The following is a 22,416-nucleotide window of genomic DNA, read 5'->3' on the forward strand; positions in this document are numbered from 1 at the left end:
ACATGGAAGACCAGGAGGAAGCACCTGGCTTCTGGCTTCGGATCGGCACAGTGCGCCGGCCGTAGCGGCCATTTGGGGAGGTGAACCAACGGAAGGAAGACCTTTCTCTCTCTCACTGTCTAACTCTGCCTGTCAAAAAAATAAAAAAAGGAAGAGAAGAGAAGAGGAAGAAGTCAGTGTCCAACTCCAACCTGGGCTGCCAGCTCTGGGTGCTTCCACTAAGACTGGGGGTGACCCTGCTCCTTGTACCCCTGCCAAAGCCCCGACTCCTCTGTCTGCTCCTCCCAACTAGAAATCTACAAAACATACAAAGAAAGCCGGCACAGCGTCTATATGTTCTTCAACACGTCAGAGCTCCGGCAAGTAGTGCCCGAGCCGGTGATGCTGTCCCAGGCAGAGCTGCACCTGCAAGTGCTCAAGATACAGCAGGAGCAGCACGTGGAGCTGTACCAGGTGAGGAGGGAGCCTGAGCTGTGGCCAGGTGGGGGTGGAAGGCTGCTGGCCGCAGGGTCCTCATAGATGGCCCCGGGAGGGGAGCACAGACCGGGGACTCCTGGGCTCTGGGGAACTGGGACTTTTAAATGCCTGGAAGACAGGGGTCTTAGGAGTTGGACACCTGAAGAAGGTGGGACTGTTGAAAGCTGAAATTTCTGGAAAGGTTAGAAGTTTACTTTGAGGGCTTTTTTTAAATTTTATTTATTTTACAGGAACAGTTACAGAAATAGTGCGAGAGATCCAGGTACAGACAGAGAGAGATTTCATACCCTACATGTCCAAATTTACCAGGGCTATGCAGGCCCAACAAGCAGCATGAACTCCATCCTGGTTTCACATGTGGGAGGCAGAGGCCCTGGCGTTGGGCCATCTTCCGCTGATTTCCCAGACATTTTAGCAGGGAGCTCAATCAGAAGTGGAAGTGCCAGACCTTGACCAGTGCTCAGCTGGGATGCTGGCATCACAGGCCATGGATTAATCCACTGCACCACAACTCCAGCCCCCAAGTTTCTTTTGTATTCATTATTTAATTTTCAGAGACAGAGACACAGGTATATGTTTAGCGTTCCCACCTGCTGGTTCACGCCCCAAATGCCTACCATGGCCAGGGCTGTGCCAGGACAAAGCAGGCAGCTGAAAACTCAGTCCAGGTCTCCCACGTGGGAGGCAGGGGCCCAGGTACTTGAGCCATCACCCTCCACCTCCCCAGGTCAGCATGAGCAGGAAGCTGGAGTCAGGACATAGAGCTAGGTATCCAACCCAGGCACCCCGCTATGGGAAAGCAGGCACCTTAACCTCTAGAAGCTAAGTAACTGCCCCAGCAGCTGCTGTCTGCACAACGATTGTGAAGATTTCCAGAAAATTCTTTGGACAGCACTGCTCTACAAGGTGGAGCCTCGGGAGAGTTCTTTGCCCTCTAGAAGGGCTGGAGTTCCTAGAAGTCACTGATCTAGAATCCCTGTCATTGGGAATGTTAGACTCGCAGGACCATCAAGCTTAGAGCCTCACATGAGAGAACTTGGCTGAGCGCTCATTTCTTTGAGTCTGAAGACCTCAGCTTCTTGCCGTGGCTGCTGGAGGGTGCTGTCCACCCCGGGAGGTTGCTTCCCACTGTGCTGAAGGTCACATGCCCATTTTCTTTTGTTAAACTATTTTTCAAAAAGAGATTTACTCATTAGAAAGCAGACTGATAGATCCTCCCTGTGCTGGTTCACTCCACAAATGGACACAGTGGCAAGGGCTGGGCCAAGCAGAAACCAGGAGCCTGGAACTGCATCCAAGTCTCCCACGGCCGTGGCAGGGGCCCCACTAGGACCGTCCAAGGCTGCCTTCCCAGCCGCAGAGAGGGAGCTGGTTTAGAAGTGGAGCAGCCTGGACTCCAACTGATGCTCATCTGGGATGCAGGTGTCCAAGGCTGTGCCGTAGCCAGCTCCAGTCTCCTGGATTTGTAGACATGATCTCCTGGGACTGCTCAGGCCCACAGCTGGCCTTCCTGGACTTTACCAAACACTGGAGTACAGAATGACTTCTCCCTATGCCTTCAGCTCAGAACCAGGCTGTCACATCTGCCGACTGTATGCTCAGCACAGCCCAGGTGCTGGCACCACAGTCTTGGCCTCAGAGAGTCGGCTCGGGACAAGTAGCCCCAAGGAGCCGTGGCCTCTCCTCTCTGGGGTACTGTTGCGGTGGAACCCACTGGACCACATGTGGTACTGTGGGCAGGGTCTGAAAGCTGCCCAGGGAGCATGTGGAGTGTGGGGTGTGGTCCTTGCATGGGAGGCGCTGGCAGCATCTCCGGCCTTCTCACATCTCCATGCTCTGTCTTCCAGAAATACAACAATTCCTGGCGCTACCTCAGGAGCTGGAAGCTGACCCCCATAGACACCAATGAATGGTTGTCCTTCGAAGTCACCAGGATTGTGCGGCAGTGGCTGAGAGGTGGAGGTAAGGACCCAGGTCTGTCCCACCCCTGCTTCTCCTGGGTTCTGCCCCCACCCCCTGTTGCTGTCAGAGGCACTCAGAGCTGGGAGATGAGTGAGGGATCTGTTCGTGGTTCATCCATGTCCTGAGCACCTGCTTTCTGCCCTGCCCTGTGACAGGTGATGCAGGGGACAACAAGCCTGACCAGGACAGCCCGGTCCTGGCCTGCACTGAGCTCATCATCATCTGGGTGGGTGGGTGGGTGGGGGTGGTTAGCTGTGCAGTGATGACCCAGAGTGGCCATGCTGGGATGAGGAGCCCAAAGGGAGTGGCTGGCCCAGCCTAGGTTTAGGGAGGGCTCCCTGGAGGAGGGCGATTGTATGGAGACTCACAGGAGAATTCCTTAGACCAGGTGCAGCGAGGGCGCCCTGGGCCAGAGACTGTGCCTGACAGGATCTCCCGGGTCCGGGTCGCTGTCTGTGCAAGCACACAGCCCAGGGCCCGCAGGCAGGAGGAGCTTAGAAACCATCAGTCACTCATTCCAGTCGCCTTTATCCCACATCTGCCCTCGGGAAAGCCCCAGGCTGAGCTTTGGCTCCCAGCCTTGACCCCCTGTGTGACCAAGGACAGGTCTCGTCCTTTCTTTATGTCAGCTGCTAGGCCTGTCAGATGGACAGTGGGGGGGATTACAGGGACAGCACACAGGGAGGGGTTTAGGACACTATTTATTACTTGGAAGGCAGAGCGGTACACCAGTACACGTGGACCTTGATTTTTAAGGCAGCTGGTGGGGATGGAAGATGGTCTGTATGCTGGGTCTCCAATGCTTCCTGCAGACATTTCTTTGTTTAAAGATTCATTTGATTCATGCCTTTCAAGCATTTTAAATATGACAATATTTATAAAAGTGTGGATTGGAGGAACTGTTTAAATTCTCTTTCCTAATTTTCTTTCTCTTCAGGATACATTCTTTCAACAATTGATTTGTAGTAATGACTCTGTTGATTTTAATTTTGGAGTGTAATAGCTATGTTAAAGATTTAACTATTTGGTCTTATTGAAGCCAACACAGAACTTGCTGCTGTGTTTTTTCTTCAGTGATAAATAAAATAACTTACAGAAAAAAAAAAAAAGATTCATTTGAAAGTCAAGATAGAGGGGCCAGCGCCGTGGCTCACTTGGTTAATCGTCTGCCTGCCACGCCACCATCCCATATGAGCACTGGGTTCTTGTCCTAGTTGCTCCTCTTTCAGTGCAGCTCTCTGCTGTGGCCCAGAGGGCAGTGGAGGATGGCCCAGGTACTTAGGCCTCTGCACCCGCATGGGAGACCAGGAGGAGGCACCTGGCTTCTGGCTTCGATCGGTGCAGTGCGCCAGCTGTAGCGGCCATTTGGGAGGTGAACCAAAGGAAGGAAGACCTTTCTCTCTCTCTTTCACTATCTATATCTCTACCTGTCCAAAAAAAAAAAAAAAAAAAAAAAGTCAAGTTAGAGATAGACAGACAGACATGGAGGGAGGGTGGGAGAGAAAAAGAGAACTTCCATTGGCTTTTTACTCCAATGGCTGCAGCGGCTTGGGCTTGCCAGGCTGAGCCAGGTGTCTGAACCCCAGCAGAGTCTACATAGGTGACAGCGCTCCAGGTACGTGGGCCATGTCTGCTGCTTTCCTAGGCACAGTAACAGGGAGCCACATCTGAAGTGGAGTACATGGTGGGTCAGTATTATGGTATAGGGGGTGAACCTTCCACCTGCAAAGCCACCATCCCACATGGTAACAAGTTTAATCCTGGCTGCTCCACTTCCAATCCAGCTCCCTGCTCATATTCCTGAGAAAGCAACTGAACCCCTCCCACCCTGGGAAAGCAGTGGAAGATGCCCAAGGTGGTGGTGGGGGCAAGGGTACAAGAGGGCTGTCCCAGGCAGGAGGAGCCCCTGGAGTTTGCTCCTTCCTTCCCCTTCCTCCAGGGTCTGGCTGAGCCTCCCACTCAGACTGCCTTCCCTCTCCCCACTCCCACAGAGGAAATAGTGGGTTTCCGCCTCAGCACCCACTGCTCCTGTGACAACAAAAATAATGTCCTCCAAGTGGACATCAACGGTGAGTCCCCAGCCTGGCCCAGCCCATCCCCGGCTGTGATTGTGTGCCTGAGTGTGCTCGTGTGTGTGCCTGCGTGTGCTCGTGTGTGTGTACCCCCAACCCCTCAAACTACATCATGCCATGTTCCATACATCTGAGAGTCCCCACCCAAACAGGGATCACTACCAGCCGCCAAGGTGAGCAAATCACCATTGAGAACACACAACTGCCCTTCTTGTTACTCACCGTCACTTTTCCGGAGGAGGCCCAGCAGCTCCACAGCGCCCAGCACAGCTGAGCCCTGGACACCAACTACTGCTTCAGGTGAACATGGCGGTCTCTGACTGTGGCCCTCTGGGCTGCGCCCCTGGCTGAGCCACACTCAGCTGGGATTCTCTTTAGCCTGAGGGTCGGGACCTGGCAGCTGGGTTGGGACCTGGGAGGCCTAGAACGTGGGGCCCGGGCCCCTTCCTGGTGCAGTGCAGCAGTCGGAGGCTGTCAGGATGTGGGCACGGGAACTGGAATGCTGTGTGGCAAGGCTGCCTTGCTGGGGGCTTCTGAGTGTCTGGGGCTGGAGTTCTAGAATGCTGGGTGAGCATCTGTGACTGGGAGCAAGGCCGCTGGAGTCGAGGAGGCTGCCTGCTGGGAGCCTAGAGGGAGGAGACTGTGCGTTTTGGGTTCCCACACCCCGGGCAGATCGGAGCCCCCAGTGCTGGCCCCTGGCGTTGGGACATTAGGCTCCCAGGGCTGGGACCTGGGCTGAAATGGGAGCCCTGGCTGGGTGTGGAGGAAGTGGGGATGCTGACTGCCCAGGATGTGGGCTCAGCCAGGGAGTGAGGGGCCTGGCAGGTGGCAGGCTGGGCCTCGTGTGCTGGCTGCGTGTGGCGGGAGGCTGCATGGGAGGGTGGAACGTGGGGTCCTGGAAGGCCTGGCACCTGGCGAGCTGGGACGCGGGAAGGGCGTCTTGGAGCTGGAGCGCGGGGACCTCACAGCCCAGTCAGCTGGGGCCCAGGTCCCTGGAGTTCACTTAGAATGTGAGGGCCAAGCGGGAAGTCGCAGCCCACCCCTCCCCCAGGAGAATCTGTGGTGCTGTCCGGGCTTTCTTTCATGGCGTCCCCGGCTGGACCTCGCCCCTTGTCCAGGGCTCTTCCAGCACCAGATCTCACACCTGGGCTAGGACCCCCAGGGAGTGAGGGGCTGCGGTCCTGAGCGCCCTGGACTCTGGGAGGCAAAACAGGAGCTCAGCGGCGAGGGCGCTGCCCGGAGTCAGACCTGGACCTGCTCAGGGCTCTGGGCCACGGGGACGCAGGCTGCGGAATCTAGACCTGGGAGCCCGATCCAGGGGACACCCCCAACACACACGTACCAGGGAATCCAGAAAGTTAACTGAAAACTGGAATTAACAGCCCGAGCATATTTTGGTACAAATGGTTTCTGAAATCTATGCATGTTTTTTAATGTATGTATTTTCCATGTATTAAAAAAGTTTTTGCATCAAAATCTTACTTTGCTCCTCAATAATTTTATATAAATTAATACTCACAGGTAGGCATTGTGGCCTAACAGGTAAACCAGCTGCCTGCACCGCCAGCATCCCATATGGGCTCCAGTCTGATGCCTGGCTGCTCTACTTTGATCCCACTTCCTACTAATTAACCTGGGAAAGCAATGAAGATACCCCAAGTGCTTCGGCACCCACGTGGGAGGTCCGTATGAAGCTCTGGCTCCTGGCTTTGGCCTGCCGCAGCCCTGGACATTTGGGGAGTGCACAAGCAGATGGAAGCTTGCTCGCTCGCTCTCTCTCCCTATCTCTGTAACTCTGCCTTTCAAAAAAGAAAAATAAGTATTTTAAATAAATGAATAATAAACTAATAAATGCTATTCTATGAATATAAAATATATTTGTATTCATACATTATATAAATATACCAATAATACATAAATATACAGATACATAAAAATAGGAATTTGGATATTATAGAAATGGACACTTTGCTATGGATTAGAACAGATATGAATATGTATTTATACCTATAATTATACATTGTAGAAACATTAAGTATATAAAACAATGGATGGTACATATTATGTAACTACATATTATTACATACCTAACATTTAGATATTATATAAATGGATATTTATAATAGATATAACCAATTTTGTAAACATTAACTTCAGATTATACATTAAACACACAGATGTTATATGTAGTTATACATACACACACGTTACATAGAAACATACTACATACACACACGTTACATAGAAACATACTACATACACAGATGTTACATAGAAACATACTACATACACAGATGTTACATAGAAACATACTACATACACAGATGTTACATAGAAACATACTACATACGCAGATGTTACGTAGAAACATACTACATACGCAGATGTTACGTAGAAACACACGCACATACTACACAGATGTTACGTAGAAACATACATACTACATACACACATGTTACATAGAACACACACTACACACATGTTACATAGAACACACGCACACACTACACACACATGTTACCCGTGAGCGGGTGTCTCACACGGAGAAGCGCGGCTCCGGGAACTCTAGGAGGAGCCCAGGAGAGGCACCGCCCCTCTCAAGGCCTAGCCCGCGGCCGGCTCTTTCTCCGTCCAAACGTCCCAGCAGAGGACGGAGGAGCCCGCCGGGGACGCCTGGACGCCCACGGGACCCCGCAGAGCCCCTCTCGCGGCTCCGGCCGGGCTCCGCAGCCCCCGCTCCCCCAGCCCAGCCCGCGCGGGCGCCCCGGGCTCTGGAACCTTCCGCGCGGCAGGAAGTGGGCGGGCACAGGGTCACGTGGGCGGCGGCGCCTGCGCAGAGCGCCCGCACCCCAGCGTCGCCAAGCGAAGTTCTGGGAGGCCTGCGGGGAGCTCCAGGACTCCCGGGTGTCGGAGGTTGGCTTGGGCCAGACTGGGAGCGTCTGTGCCAGCATCCGCACCCGGAACCCGGCGTTCAGCTCAGAGCTGCTGTCGGCCTGTGTGTCGTGAGCCTGCGTGGGCTGAGGTTTTCACGCTCGCTCAGCTGCCCACGGGCTCCGCGGGTCTGCTGACCCTGTCTCCGACGCCCGAGGGCCCCGGGAGGCCTCTGTGTGTGCTCTGGGGCTGCCAGACTGAGGGAAGAGGCCTTGCAAGCAAGGACGAAGTGGAGTGACTCAGGGGCCCTGGAGGCCACAGGCCTGGCCTCGTCCGGGACGGGTTCCGGGAGCACTTCCGGGTCAGCTGGGGCGGGGTCACGGCGGCCGCTGCTGAGGGTCTCCCGCCAGCTGTCCGCGCCTGGCTGCTGCTGCCCAGGGACCCCGTGGAGGACCCCGGACGTGGAGAGGGGTCACGGACGGTCCAGGGCTTAGGTGCAGCTGCTGTACTGCAGCCAAAAAAAGATGTGGGGGGCGAGACACACCTTCCGTCCTCTGGTTCACTCCCCCAAGTGCGGCGATGGCCAGACCTGAGGCAGGCTGAAGCCCCGGCGAGAGCCCCTTCTGTCTCCCAACTGCTTTCGCCGTGGGCCGCTGCCTCCCAGGATGCGCATTAGCAGGACGCTGAATCAGAACTTGAACCTCAGCCCACTGAAACGGGAGCGGACGTGCCACACATGCCTGAACCACCTGCCCAGTGCCCTCCCCTGGAGAATTCTTGCTCTGTGGTTGGTTGAGGCCACGGGTGCAGACCCCGTGAATGGGAGTGGGGGAGGGGTCGCACCATCCCTGCACATGGACCAGGGCCAGTGAGGCCACTCAGAGGCCGTCTTCACTTGGGTCCGGGCTGTGTCCTCTTTCACAGCGTCGCAGGACACTCATGCCTGTCACCGTGTTTTTCTGTTTTGCTCACATGTAGCCTTTTGTTTGTTTGTTTGTTTTGACCAGTGGGAAAGTCTGCATTTTCTTTTTAAGTTTTATTCATTCATTTGAAAATCAGAGTTAGAGATATCTTCCACCAGCTGGTTCACTCCCCCAGATGGCCACACCATTAATGGCAGGAGCTGGGCCCATCAGAAGGGAGGAGCCAGGAGCTTCATCCCAGTCTCCCACATGAGTGGAGGGGCCCAAGCACCTGGGCCATACTCTGCTGCCTCCCCAGGCACATCAGCAGGGAGCTGGATGGGAAATGGAGCAGCCAGGACACGAACTGGCACCCATATGGGATGCCGGCACTGCAGGCAGAGGCTTAACCTACTATACCACAGTGCTGGCCCCATAGTCACCCTGTCACCCAGGCGCTCTGGCCCCTTCAGCTCTGAATGCCTGTGCTGGCACATAAAGCAGCCGGTGGCTCTGGGCAGTGAGACCTGGCCCTGGGCGGAGCCTGGCACAAAAACCTCTGAGTGCTTAAGGGTAGGCTCTGTTCTTTTATTCTTTTAAGATTGATTGATTGGTGCAGGCACTGAGGCCCAGGAGGTTAAGCTGCTGACTTCGGTGTAGGCCTCCGAAATGGGTGCTGGGTGGAGTCCTGGCTGCTCCACTTCAGATCCAGCTGCCTCCTTGTGAGCCTGGGAGGGCAGCAGAGAACTGTCCCTGGGAGCCCCGGATGAAGCTCCTGGCTCCTGGCTTGGACCTGGACCAGTGCCGGCTGTTGCACCGTTTTGGGATCTCTCCCTCTCCTCTCTTTCAAATAAATAAATAAATACAAGCTTTTTTAAAAAAATTATTCATTTATTTGAGAGGTAGAGTTACAGAAAGAGAGAGAGAGAGGTCTTCCATCAACTGGTTCACTCCCCAAATGGCTGCACGGCCAGGCTTGGTCAGGCTGAAGCCAGGAGCCAGGAGCTTTTTCCAAGTCTCCTACATAGGTGCAGGGGCCCAAGAACTTGGGCTATCCTCTGCCGCTTTCTCTGGCCATTAGCAGGAAGCTGGATCAGAAGTATAGCAGCCAGGACTTGAAGTGGCACTCATATGGGATTTCAGCATCCCAGGTGGCTTAACCAGCTATGCCACAGTGCAGGGACCCATTTTTATGGTTTAACTTTCAAAATAAAAAAAATATTAGAGTTACACAGAGTGAGGAGAGGCAGAGAGAGGGAGAGGTCTTCCATCTGCTGGTTCACTCCTCCATTGCCTGCAACAGTTGGAGCTGTGCCGATACAAGGCCAGGAAGCAGGAGCTTCTTCCAGGTCTCCCATGTGGGTGCAGGGCCCCAAGCACTTGGGCCATCTTTTACTGCTTTCCCAGGCCATAGCAGAGAGCTAGGTTGGAAGAGGAGCAGCTGGCTGTGGCCGGTGCTGCAGCTAAATAGGCTAATCCTCTGCCTACGGTGCCGGCACATCGGGTTCTAGTCTCGGTCGGGTGCCGGATACTGACCCGGTTGCCCCTGTTCCAGTCCAGCTCTCTGCTGTGGCCTGTGAAGGCAGTGGAGGATGGCCCAAGTCCTTGGGCCCTGCACCCACATGGGAAACCAGGAGAGGCACTTGGCTCCTGACTTCAGATCAGCGCAGTGCACAGGCCAAAACGCACGGGATGCAGCGGCCATTGGAGAGTAAACCAAGGATAAAGGAAGACCTTTCTCTCTGTCTCTCTCTTTCTCACTGTCCACTCTGTCAAAAAAAAAAAAAAAAAAAAAGAGGAGCAGCTGGAATAGAACTGGTGCCCATATGGGATGCCGGCGCTTCAGGCCAGGGCCTTAACCTGCTGCGCCACAGTGCCGGCCCCCCATCCATTTTTATATACTCAATGTTTATATAAAGTCTAAATACATACATAAACATTACTTATATGTATTATAATCTATAATATATATTACCCATTTATACAATATACAAATATCTATTTGTATATTTATATATGATTTATATAAGTAAATGCATATTTATAACTACTATATAACAGATTATTTGCTTATTTATTTATTTATTTTATTTGAAAAGCAGAGTTACAGAGATACAGGAAGACTGAGAAAGCTCATCCATCCGCTGGTTCATTGGCCAAAAGGATCAACGGCTGGAGCTGGGCCAGGCCTGAGCCAGGTGCTTCATCTAGGTCTCCACGTGGGTGCTGGGGCCCAGGCATTGAGCCCTCTTCTCTTGCTTTCCTAGGCCCATTAGCAGGAGCTAGATCAGAAGTGGAGCAGCCAGGAATCAGACTGGAGCCCATAGGGGATGCCGGCGGTGCAGGCAGCAGGTTTACCTGCTATACCACAACGCCCACCCAGGGGTACTTACTTATGTATACTTATGATTGGGCAAAGTAATTTTTGATGGAAAATTACTTTCAAAACAAGTGAAAAATACACATTACAAAAAACAAAACTCTGCAGAGATATCATAAATCTTTTTGCACCAAAATAATTACAGGTTTTTAATTCCAATTCCAAATTAACTTTCTGGATTCCCTGGTACGTGTGTGTGTGTGTGGAGGGGGTGCCCCCTGGATCGGGCTCCCAGGTCTAGATTCCGCAGCCTGCGTCCCCGTGGCCCAGAGCCCTGAGCAGGTCCAGGTCTGACTCCGGGCAGCGCCCTCGCCGCTGAGCTCCTGTTTTGCCTCCCAGAGTCCAGGGCGCTCTGGACCGCAGCCCCTCACTCCCTGGGGGTCCTAGCCCAGGTGTGAGATCTGGTGCTGGAAGAGCCCTGGACAAGGGGCGACGTCCAGCCAGGGAAACCATGAAAGAAAGCCGGGACAGCACCACAGATTCTCCTGGGGGAGGGGTGGGCTGCGACTCCCCGCTCGGCCCTCACATTCTAAGTGAACTCCAGGGACCTGGGCCCCAGCTGACTGGGCTGTGAGGTCCCCGCGCTCCAGCTCCAAGACGCCCTTCCCGCGTCCCAGCTCGCCAGGTGCCAGGCCTTCCAGGACCCCACGTTCCACCCTCCCATGCAGCCTCCCGCCACACGCAGCCAGCACACGAGGCCCAGCCTGCCGCCTGCCAGGCCCTGCACTCTCTGGCTGAGCCCGCATCCTGGGCAGTCAGCATCCCCACTTCCTCCACACCCAGCCAGGGCTCCCATTTCAGCCCAGGTCCCAGCCCTGGGAGCCTAATGTCCCAACACCAGGGGCCAGCACTGGGGGCTCCGATCTGCCCGGGGTGTGGGAACCCAAAACGCACAGTCTCCTCCCTCTAGGCTCCCAGCAGGCAGCCTCCTCGACTCCAGCGGCCTTGCTCCCAGTCACAGACGCTCACCCAGCATTCTAGAACTCCAGCCCCAGACACTCAGAAGCCCCCAGCAAGGCAGCCTTGCCACACCGCATTCCAGTTCCCGTGCCCACATCCTGACAGCCTCCGACTGCTGCACTGCACCAGGAAGGGGCCCAGGCCCCACGTTCTAGGCCTCCCAGGTCCCAACCCAGCTGCCAGGTCCCGACCCTCAGGCTAAAGAGAAGCCCAGCCGAGTGCGGAGGGCCACAGTCAGAGACCGCCATGTTCACCTGAAGCAGTAGTTGGTGTCCAGGGCTCAGTGGTGCCAGGCGCCATTTAGCTGCAGTGCCCTCTCTAGGGGGGTAGCCACAAGGAGCAGGAAGGGCCGGTTCATGCTATGAGCGGCGGCATGGTTACCTCGGCGGCCGGAACTGATCCCTGTTAGGGTGAGGGCTCTCTAGATCAGTGGTCCAAGGCTGATTTGTGGGGTTGGGGGTACACACACACACACACATGAGCACATGCAGGCACACACAGATCACAGCCGGGGATGGGCTGGGCCAGGTTGGGACTCACCGTTGATGTCCAGTTGGAGGACATCATCTGTGCTGTCACAGGAGCAGTGGGTGCTGAGGCGGAAGCCCTCTGTTTCCTCTGTGGGAGTGGGGAGAGGGAAGGCAGTCTGAGTGGGAGGCCCAGCCAGACCCTGGAGGAAGGGGAAGGAAGGAGCAAACTCCAGGGGGCTCCTCCTGCCTGGACAGCCCTCCCCTGCCCCTCCACCACCCCCACCATGGTGCTCAGCTCTTTGCTTTGCCAGCAGCGTCCCCTTCAGGTCTCAGCTCACATCACCTCCTCAGTGAGCCCTGCAGGATGCACACCCTCCCAGACCATGACATCACCTTGTTCCCCATAGCATGTGACCTCTGGTGTTTGGCTATTTATTTCCTCACTGTTCTCAGTAGATGCAGTGTGCACCCAGAGAGAGAGAGCCTCAGTTTTTTTTGTTTTCAGCTGGGCCTGACCCACAACCTTTTAACAAAGATCTCAGAGCTGGCATTGTTGGGCAACAGTTTAAGCCACCAACTGAGACGCTGGCATTCCATAGCAGCAGTTAGAGTTCTGGCTGATTGACTTTGTATCCAAAAACCAAACAAACAAACAAACAAAAAACTATTTATTCAACTGAAAAACAGTTACAAGAAAAAAAAAGTTGGGGGCTGGCGCCGTGGTGTAGTGGGTGAAACCGCGGCAAGCAGTGCTGGCATCCCATATGTGCGCCGGTTCGAGTCCCGGCTGCTCCACTTCCAATCCCGCTCTCTGCTGTGGCCTGGGAAAGCAGGAGAAGATGGCCCAAGTCCTTGGGCCCCTGCATCCACGTGGGAGACCCGGAAAAAACTCCTGGCTCCTGACTTCGGATCAGTGCAGCTCCGGCCATTGCAGCCAATTGGGGAGGGAACCAGCGGATTTAAGATGGAAGTCTCTCTCTCTCTCTCTCTCTCTGTGTAACACAGACTTTCAAATAAATAAATAAATGTTAAAAAAAAAAAAAAACAAAAAAAGTTGGAGAGAGAGATCTTCCATCTGCTGGTTCACTACCAAAATGGCTGCAATGGACAGGATTAGGCCCGGCCAAATCCAGGAGCTTCATAGTGCTCTGCCATGTGGGTGCAGTTCTGCTCCTTTCCCTGGCAAATATTTGGGAGCTGGATCAGAAGTGGAGCGACCGGAAATTGAACAGGCACCCATGTGGGATGCTGACGTCCCAGTGGGCAGCTTTGAAGCTGGACCATAAGATAGTCCACTGGCTGCTCCACCTCAGAGAGCTGCCTGGGAAAACAGCAGAAATGGCCCAAGTGCTCTGGGCCCTGGCACCACCGTGGAGACCCTGATAGTTCCAGGCTCCTGGCTTCATCCTGGCACGTCCCAGCCAGTGAACAGGTCAGTGGAAGATCTCTATTTCTCTAACTCTGCCTTTCAATAAATAAAGAAATCCTTTTTTAAATAGATAAATCTTTTTTTTTTTTTTTAATTTTTTGACAGGCAGAGTGGACAGTGAGAGAGAGAGACAGAGAGAAAGGTCTTCCTTTGCCGTTGGTTCACCCTCCAATGGCAGCCGTGGCCAGAGTGCTGCGGCCAGCGCACCGCGCTCATCCGATGGCAGGAGCCAGGTACTTATCCTGGTCTCCCATGGGGTACAGGGCCCAAGGACTTCGGCCATCCTCCACTGCACTCCCTGTCCACCGCAGAGAGCTAGTCTGGAAGAGGGGCAACCGGGACTAGAACCCGATGTGCCGGCGCTGCAAGGCGGATGATCAGCCTAGTGAGCTGTGGCGCCGGACTTAAATAAATAAATCTTTAAGCACAGAAACAAACATCTGGAGGAAACACTGAGGGATGGACCAACAGTAGCCAATCAGCTCACAGGTACTGGGTGCTCTGACCTAACCCCTCCCTGTGTGCTGTCCCTGTAATCCCCCCCACTGTCCATCTGACAGGCCTAGCAGCTGACATACAGAAAGGACGTGACCTGCCCTTGGTCACACAGGGGGCCAAGGCTGGGAGCCAAAGCTCAGCCTGGGGCTTTCCCGAGGGCAGATGTGGGATAAAGGCAACTGGAATGAGTGAGTGATGGTTTCTAAGCTCCTCCTGCCTGCGGGCCCTGGGCTGTGTGCTTGGACAGATAGCGACCCAGACACGGGAGATCCTGTCAGGCACCCTCTCTGGTCAGGGAGCCCTCACTGCACCTGGTCTAAGGAATTCTCCTGTGAGTCTCCACACAATCGCCCTCCTCCAGGGAGCCCTCCTGGCCCCCAGATGAGTTTGGGTGCCTGCTCTGGGCCCACACAGCAATGGGGGCTTCCCCACCCTCATCCCAACCCCTCTGCCTTTGCCTCCCCATTCACAGCCTTGGTCCTTCCAGGTCACTGCTGCCTGCCGGGGCTTTGGCAGGAACTGCTAAGTGCAGAGGGAAGTGGACCCAGGAGGGCAGGACCCAGGGCTGTCCTGCTCCCCACTGTGTCCCCCACGCCTCCCACACAGGGCCGGGCCCAGGACAGGAGCCTGAGGGTGTGGGGAGCAGCTCGGACTAGACTGTTACTGGAATTAAGACTTATTCTATGCTCCTGCTCTCCCACAATATGGCGCTGGGAGAGAAGAAAACAGCTTCTGCACAGCTGCCTCCAGTTCAGCCAATAAACTGTAGGACTTGCTCCTGATTGGAGGAGAGCAGCGTACTCAGCGTGTGGGCAGCCGAGTTCGGATTGGCGGAGGAGGACTATAAAGGAGGAGAGAGACGGCATGCACCAGGAACATCTAAGGGGAACATCTAAGGGGAACACCTGTGCAGCCCCCGAGAGAGCCGGCTGGCGGTGTGCCGCTCCCCTGCGGAAGTGGGGAATGTGGCCAGGGGGAACTGCCCTTCCACGGAGGTGGAAGGGACAGTAGCCAACCCGGGAAGAACCAGCAGCAAACCCGGGGAGGGCCGAGCAGACGAAAGAACAGCGCAGGGTCCTGTGTCGTTCCTCCAAGAAGAGGGGGAGCGACAGAGGGGAGTCCTGGGATGCGTGCATGACTAGGAGGGACCCCTGGGCACTGTGGACTCAGCGAGGGAGAGGAGTGGCCCAGTCCTTTCCTGGGCAGATGCACTGTGCCCGGCTCTGCCTGCTCTCAGGGCCTTTGCACAGGCTGCTCCCTGCCCAGAACATGCGGCCCCTCACTGCTTCCTTCCGGATCTTACTCAGCCCTCCAACATCAACTCAGAAACGTCCTCCTCCAGGAAGCCCTCCCTGAACCTAGGCTGGGCCAGGCACTCCCTTTGGGCTCCTCATCCCAGCATGGCCACTCTGGGTCATCACTGCACAGCTAACCACCCACCCAACCACCCACCCAGATGATAATGAGCTCCGTGCAGGCCAGGACTGGGCTGTCCTGGTCAGGCTGTGTCTGTCCCCTGCATCACCTGTCACAGGGCAGGGCAGAAGGCAGGTGCTCAGGACATGGATGATCCATGAACAGATCCCTCACTCACCTCCCAGCTCTGAGTGCCTCTGACACCAACAGGGGGCGGGGGCAGAACCCAGGAGAAGCAGCGGTGGGGTAGACCTGCGATCCTTACCTCCACGGCTCAGCCACGTCCGCACAACTCTGGTGACAACAATGGACAACCACTCATCTGTGTCACTGGGTGCCAGATTCCGGCTCTTGATGTATTGCCAGGAATCGCTGCTGTCTTTCTGCAGGACAAAGCACGGGGAGAGAGAAGGCCAGAGATGCCACCAACACCTCACCACACAGACCACGCTCCCAACTCCAGCTGAACTCCAGGCACCACTAGCGGCCCTCAGACACACACACTCTCTCTCTGTGTATATATATACATATATATATATACATACATATATGTGTGTGTGTGTGTGTGTGTGTCTGTCTGTCTCTCAAGGAAATCAATAAGAAATGAAAAGGACTCTCTGGCTGGAGTTGCGGTGGGCAGGTTAAGCCACGGCCTGTGATGCCAGCGTCCCACTGAGCAGTGGATGAAGCCCTGGTTGCTCCACTTCCCATTCAGCTCCTGCTGATGTACATGAGAAAGCAGCAGAAGGTGGCCCCCTGCCTCCCACGGAGGAACCCAGGATGGAGTTCCATACTCCTGGCTTGGGCCAGGTCCAGCCTGGGTGGTGGTTGCCATAAGGGGAGTGAACCAGCAGATGAAATCTCTCTCTATTGCTGTCTCTATCTGTATCCTCCTCTTTCTGCAACTCTGCCTTTCAAATAAATAATCTAAAAGAAAGAGAGAGAGAGAGAGGGAGGGAGGCAGACTCCAGGGGCCAGTGCTGTGGGATAGTAGGCTAAGCCTCTGCCTGTTCACCAGCATCCCATATGAGCGCTGGTTCAAGTACTGGCTACTCCTTTTCTGATAGAACTCTCTTTGGCCTGGGAAAGCAGAAGATGGCCCAAGTGTTTGGGCCCCTGCAACAGCACGGGTGACCTAGAGGAAACCTCTGGTTCCTGATCTGATAGACGCAGCTCCAGCCCCAGCTCCAGCCATCCTGGCCATTTAGGGGTCGAACCAGTGGATGGAAGTCCTTTCTCTCTGTCTCTCCTCTAATTTTTTTGAAAATACATCTATTTATTTGAAAGGTAGAGTTTCAGAGAAGCAGAAGCAGAGAAAGAGAGAAGTCTTCCACCAGCTGCTTCACTCACCAAATGGATGGAATGGCTGGAGCTGGGCCTATCTGAAGCCAGAAGCCAGGAGCTTCCTCTAGGTCTCCCATGCGGGTGCAGGGGCCCAAGGGCTTGAGCCATCTGCTGCTGCTTTCTCAGGTAGTAGCAGACAGCTGATCGTAAGTGGAGCAGCAGGGACTCGAACCGGCGCCCATATGGTACCCCAGTACTGCAGGCAGCAGTTTTACTCACTAGGCTACAGCACTGGCCATTCTCCCTCTCATTGTAACTGTACCTCTCAAAGAAATAAATATTTTTTAAAATTTCAAAATTAATTACAAATTATCAGCCATGACTCAATGAACGTGGAGCAAGGGAAATATTTAAGATTAATCAATTTCAATTTTAATCAAGTGAAATGTTAACCATTGGCCAACACTGGACAGAACACTTCTGGAGCCTCATCCTGTCCAGAGATTCCAACTTCCCAGAGTCCTGACTTCTTCAGGACCCAACTCCTAAGACACCAGCCTTCCAAGCATTTGAAAACCCTGGCAGAGTGCGAAGTTCAACAGAGCCCCAGGAGTCCCCGGTCTGTGCTCCTCCCCCTCCCGGGGCCATCTATGAGGACCTGCGGCCAGCAGCCTTCCACCCCCACCTGGCCACAGCTCAGGCTCCCTCCTCACCTGGTACAGCTCCACGTGCTGCTCCTGCTGTAACTTGAGCACTTGCATGCGCAGCTCCACCCGGGACAGCAACACCGGCTCGGGCACTGCTTGCCGGAGCTCTGACATGTTGAAGAGCATATAGACGCTGTGCCCGCAATCTTTGTATTTTTTGTAGATTTCTAGTTGGGAGGAGCAGACAGTGGAGTCAGAGCTTTGGCAGGGGTAAAAGAAGCAGAGGCACCCCCAGGTTGGAGTTGGACTCTGACACTTTTCAGCTGTGTGACCTTGAGGCCCAGGGTCCCTTTGGGTGGGCTTCCTGCCCTGCACCATGGGTCCTGACCACTCTGTCTACCTGAGGCCTCCATCTGCCCACCCAGGGAGTGGCTGTGTGGCTCCCTTGTCCCAGGCACCCAGCTCAGATGTGGATTGCACTGCAAGAGGAGGGGTCATGGGGAGAGCCTGGGGTCAGGAAGAGCCCCTGCTGCCTCTGCGCTGTGTGACCTGGGGCACTCACTCCCCCTGACCCTGAGGCTCTGTCCCTCTCTCTGAACCTCAACAGCAGTGTCCAGCTCTGTGCCTTCCACTCAAGGGCTCCTGACTGCGGCCCTGGGGAACCCTGGAGGGGAGGGGTCCTCCCGCTGAGCCAGATCCTCATCTGTAAGAGCAGAAACTACTGCAGGACCAGGTGGGAGACAGTGTGGGGAGCAGCTCGGACTAGACTAAGTTACTGGAATTAAGACTTATTCTATGCATCTGCTCTCCTCTGTGGGGAGCAGCTCGGACTAGACTAAGTTACTGGAATTAAGACTTATTCTATGCATCTGCTCTCCCACAATATGGCGCTGGGAGAGAAGTAAACAGCTTCCGCACAGCTGCCTCCAGTTCAACCAATAAACTGTAGGACCTGCTCCTGATTGGAGAGCATCGTACTCGGCGTGTGGGCAGCCGAGTTGGGATTGGCGGAGGAGGACTATAAAGGAGGAGAGAGACGGCATGCACCGGGAACATCTATGGGGAACATCTAAGGGAACCCGTGCAGCCCCCGAGAGAGCCGGCCGGCGGTGTGCCGCTCCCCTGCGGAAGTGGGGAATGCGGCCAGGGGGAACTGCCCTTCCACGGAGGTGGAAGGGATAGTAGCCAACCCGGGAAGAACCAGCAGCAAACCCGGGGAGGGCCGAGCAGACGAAAGAACAGCGCAGGGTCCTGTGTCGTTCCTCCACGAAGAGGGGGAGCGACATAATGGTGCCGTGACTCGGATATGAAGCCTAGGCAGGGCTTAGTGTCGTTCCCCCATGAAGACGGGGAGCGACAGACAGAGACCATGCAGAGGAAGCCCTGACAGAGCGGGTGCACAGCCAATCAGGATTGGGGAGGGCGGGCACACGGGCTACACCGGCCACTTAGTCACCAGCCTGCTGAAGAGCACTGTTCCCAGAGGCTGTGCCCAGAGCTTTGCGAGGGTGAAGACATCTGCCCCTCACAACGAGCTCTGAGGAAGGCACCTGATTACATCACCTGGCAGAGGGAGACACTGAGGCTCCAGGAGATCCGGCTGCGAGGGGAGAGAAACACGACCCCTGCAGTCCTGCCTGTCCCGTGCGCCCTGGAAGCGGATCCACGCTCCTGGCACTTTGCGGCGGTTCGCCTCACCTTTTGCTCCTTCTGTCTTTCCGTTTCGTGACCCCCAAACTCTGCCCAGCTTTCTCACTGGCTCCCTTTCCCACAGACTAGGGGCTCAGTCTCTCCCCACAGAGCACCCTCTCTGCAGCTCCCACCCGCGACCCCCGCATTCCACGTGCCCTGCGGAGGGAACGGCTTCTACCCCATTGCCTGTGTCCCCCGGGACCTCCCTCGCCCCCGCGGGTCCCGTGCAGCTGGCGCACTGTTCCAGGACCAGTCCCTGAGGGTCGGGGAGCTCAGCGCCCCCGTCTTTAGGACACGCCCTCCCCCACGTTTCCTGTGCACCCAGGGGTCCCCTTCCTCCTGCTGTGTCCTCTGCAGGTAATTTCCTCCCCGACCCCTGCCCTCCGGCGCCCCCTGGCGGCCCCCTCCCGGTCCCTGCCCCTCGGAGCTCACCGTGGTTGCTGTCCAGCATTGGCACGCGGGTGACCTCCTTGCGGAAGTAGCGGGGCAACAGCTCAAGGCCCTCCTCGTTCTGTTCGCGGGTGCTGTGGTCCACGTCGTCAGGCTCCGGAATGGTTGGTTCCTCCTCCAGGCTTCGGGGGCTGGGGGCCTTCAGCTTGGACAGGAGCAGGGCACGGAAGGCCTCCAGGTGCTGCCTTTGCTGCAGCTCCAGGTCGGTGGCGTTGCGGCCGGGCATTTCCGCGGCCGGGCGGCCGGGCGCCAACACTGAGAGCCACAGCAGCGGCAGCAGCAGTCGCATCCCGGAGGGCGCCATGGGGGAGGCGACGCACTCCGTACAGGGCTAGGGTGGGATGGGGAGGCTGAGGGTCTCAGGGGAAAGCCGCGGCCCTCAGGAAGGCAGAAGCAGGGCTGTCTCGGTATGCGACGGAAGAGTGGGCGGTCTTGAATAGGGGGCCGCAGCAGGGCTGGGAGACCCGTTCCCCAGAGGAGGGAAGGTGCTAGGCTGCGCGGGGTCCGGAGCCGGGAGGCAGGGTCTGTGGCTCGGACGGCTGGTCAGCACCGGGGTCGCTGTGCAGGAGGCAGGCGGGGATGGAGCAAGCCGCAGAGGCCGTGAGGAGGGTGGCGTCCTCTCGGACCAGCGCAGCGCCAAGCCCTCCCAGGTATGCTGGAAAAGTCTCAGAAACCCTTGCTTTTTATCCCTCCTCCAGCTCCTCCTCCCGTTCCGCCCCCAGTGCTGGCATCACTTGGCTGCTCCTGGAGCTCCATCCTCTGATCACGCCCAGGCCCAACAGCCTGAGGCTCCTACCCCAGGGCTGTCCGCAGGTGCCCTCCCACTCTGTACCAGCCAGAGCCTCGCTGTCCAAGGGATCCCCCTGGGACTCCCGCATCCCACAGCAGTGTGCCATTGCGGTGCATCTGCTCTGCTTCGGATCCAGCTTCCTGATAACGAACGGCAGGTGTTTCAAGCACTTGAGCTTGAAACCATTCACAGGGAAGACCAGGATGGAGTCCGTCTCCTGGCTTCAGCCTGGCCCGGGCCCCTTTCATGCGACCATTTGAGTAGTGAACCTGCGGATGAAAGATCTCTCTCTCTCTGCCTTTTAAATAAATAAATAAATCCTTAAAATATAAACCAAAAGTGATCCAGGTTAAGGGGCAGAAGTAGGTCGCCAACCTAGTTTGGTCAACCCCCTGAGTCCGCAGACTCAGTGTCCCCAGAAGATGGGGAACAGGTGATAACAACTCTCTTCCTGATCCAGGTAACACCCGCAGACAGTCCCGCCCCAGGGGCCGATAGCTCCACCCACAGGGATTGAAACCCCGCCTCCCGTCGATCCGTGCCCGCCCAGCTCCAGCGCGCATGCGTCTTGAGTCCAGGGCCGCCTCGGCCCCGCCCCTACCCGGAGCGCTTGCGTCTCTCTACCTACAGCGCTTAACGGCTAGTGGGAGCGAATGCGGCAGCCGGATGCTGGTTCTGGGCCTACTCCGTCCTCTTCGCGGTCGCCAGCGACGCCGGCCTGGCGCCTCCCGTGGGACCTCCCTGACAGCGCGACCCCTCTGACCCCTCCGCAGCCGCCCTCGCCTCAGGCTCCCTGGCCGTTGCTGGGACAACAGCAGGCTCCTCCCCTGGCCTTGCCCCCGCCCTGCACGCGGCCGATTGGTGCTCGCTGTCCTCGGGGGCGGGGCGATGCCGTGATGGACATCTCTCCGTAGCGTCTCTCCAGCCCCGGCCCCGGGATCCGCCGTTGGGGGCGTGGCTGGGCAGTTGCCATCTTGAGTGTGGCCGGGAAGTTTGAGCGCCGACTGTTTGTGCCGCAGAGCCTCTCGAGAAAATGTGCCAAAATAAGCTTCGCGGCCCGCCTCCTCCCCCCAAAGAACACCTGTCTCCCGTCCTGAACCCCACATGCGAGACGTGAGCCTGAGCTCGGGGGAATTCCCTCGGGTCATTCTGTGCATCCCCGGGCCTCGACATCGGAAACAACCTCTCCTCAGACACTCAGAGGCTGGGGCGGGGCTTCCCTTCCCTCTGCGGAGTTCCCCAGGCTGCTCAAGGCCCAGCGGTCCGGGCCCTCCCAGCGACTGCACGTTCGCCGCCAGTGCTGTGAGCGAGCGGCGTCCCCGGGCCCAGCGGTCCGGGCCGTGGGGCGGGTGCACGCGGGCGCCTGAGGTCCTGAGCGCCTCTCCCCGCCTCCGCGTCCAGGGCAGCCTGGTCCTCAGGACCGGGAGTCCCGCCCAGCCGCGCCTCCCCTACCGCGGGGGCTGCACACGTGAAGGACCAGGGAGGCAGCAAGGTGCACAGGACAGCATGCACACAGGTAGCGCCATCCGAGAGAGAAGGTTCCTGACAGACAGCTGGGAACGCCACGGTCCTGCGTGCCTGCTCCGTGCAGCCCTGGTAACGAGGACTGCAGGGCGTCAGTCCTGGTCCTCGCGGACACACGGGGTGGGGTACACAGGGCTTCTGCTTCATGAAGACTTGAGGCCAGCGTCATTTGCATCTATTCCCGTTTCTCCCCCATCAGGGTGAATGACAGCACCCAGCTTGTGGGATTGTTCCAGACTGAAGGAGTCACCGTCTATGGATGTCTTCAATAGGCCCGCAGGGGCCGGCATGGTGGCGCCTGCACCTCAGAGCGCCCACCGAGTCCCAGATTCCTGGGGTGCGCCTGAGCAGGCAGCAGGCAGTGGACTCAGGAGCCTGGAGGGCGGAATGGAGCACGTGCTCCTGGCTTTGAATTGCTGCCCTCGTTTGGGGAGATGACCAGCAGATGGCAGATGTTCATTCTCTTTGCTTGTTCAGTGTGGCACTCAGCCTTTTAAATAAATCTTTGAGAAAAAAGATGTATTTATTCATTTGAAAGTCAGAGTTACAGAGAAGCAGAAGCAGAGAGAGAGAGAGAGAAGTCTTCCATCTG

General features: G+C 56.4%; 2 protein-coding genes across 4 annotated transcripts in view; one reads left to right on the forward strand and one right to left on the reverse strand.

Moving 5' to 3' along the window:
- The window catches only part of LOC138846442 (transforming growth factor beta-1 proprotein-like), a 43,192-nt gene that overhangs the window by 14,992 nt on the left and 5,784 nt on the right, over window positions 1-22,416 (forward strand). Inside the window, exons 3-7 of one of the 2 annotated variants that reach the window (XM_070062157.1) lie at window positions 293-453; window positions 2,325-2,439; window positions 4,431-4,508; window positions 4,664-4,811; window positions 6,033-6,363. In XM_070062157.1, the coding sequence (XP_069918258.1) occupies window positions 293-453; window positions 2,325-2,439; window positions 4,431-4,508; window positions 4,664-4,785 (476 nt within the window). In that variant the 3' untranslated portion in view covers window positions 4,786-4,811; window positions 6,033-6,363. Of the gene's footprint in view, window positions 1-292; window positions 454-2,324; window positions 2,440-4,430; window positions 4,509-4,663; window positions 4,812-6,032; window positions 6,364-22,416 lie in introns of those variants that run through there. The other variant, XM_070062159.1, reaches the window with a different exon arrangement.
- Window positions 10,340-21,111, reverse strand: LOC100352301 (transforming growth factor beta-1 proprotein). Of its 2 annotated transcripts, XM_070062162.1 has the most exons (7): window positions 20,929-21,111; window positions 19,493-20,569; window positions 17,435-17,595; window positions 15,703-15,820; window positions 12,165-12,242; window positions 11,879-12,026; window positions 10,340-10,566 (listed from the first exon to the last, which is right to left on the reverse strand). In XM_070062162.1, the coding sequence occupies exons 2-6, from the start codon at window positions 19,812-19,814 to the stop codon at window positions 11,905-11,907; spliced, it is 801 nt and encodes a 266-aa protein (XP_069918263.1). In that variant the 5' UTR covers window positions 19,815-20,569; window positions 20,929-21,111; the 3' UTR covers window positions 10,340-10,566; window positions 11,879-11,904. The 2 variants fall into 2 exon arrangements, with proteins under 2 accessions (XP_069918263.1, XP_069918261.1); XM_070062160.1 differs by lacking the exon at window positions 20,929-21,111 and having other exon boundaries at window positions 19,493-20,882.

The sequence above is a fragment of the Oryctolagus cuniculus genome, chromosome 18, assembly GCF_964237555.1.
Source record: "Oryctolagus cuniculus chromosome 18, mOryCun1.1, whole genome shotgun sequence".
Taxonomy (NCBI): Eukaryota; Metazoa; Chordata; class Mammalia; order Lagomorpha; family Leporidae; genus Oryctolagus; species Oryctolagus cuniculus.

Coding starts and splice junctions, on each gene's coding strand:
- LOC100352301 (XM_070062162.1), bottom strand. CDS start 19,814: ATGGCGCCCTCCGGGATGCGACTGCTGCTGCCGCTGCTGTGGCTCTCA. Junction 12,243..15,702: donor GACGTGGCTGAGCCGTGGAG/GTAAGGATCGCA, acceptor CCACTCCCACAG/AGGAAACAGAGGGCTTCCGC. Junction 12,027..12,164: donor CCTCCAACTGGACATCAACG/GTGAGTCCCAAC, acceptor TCACCCTAACAG/GGATCAGTTCCGGCCGCCGA.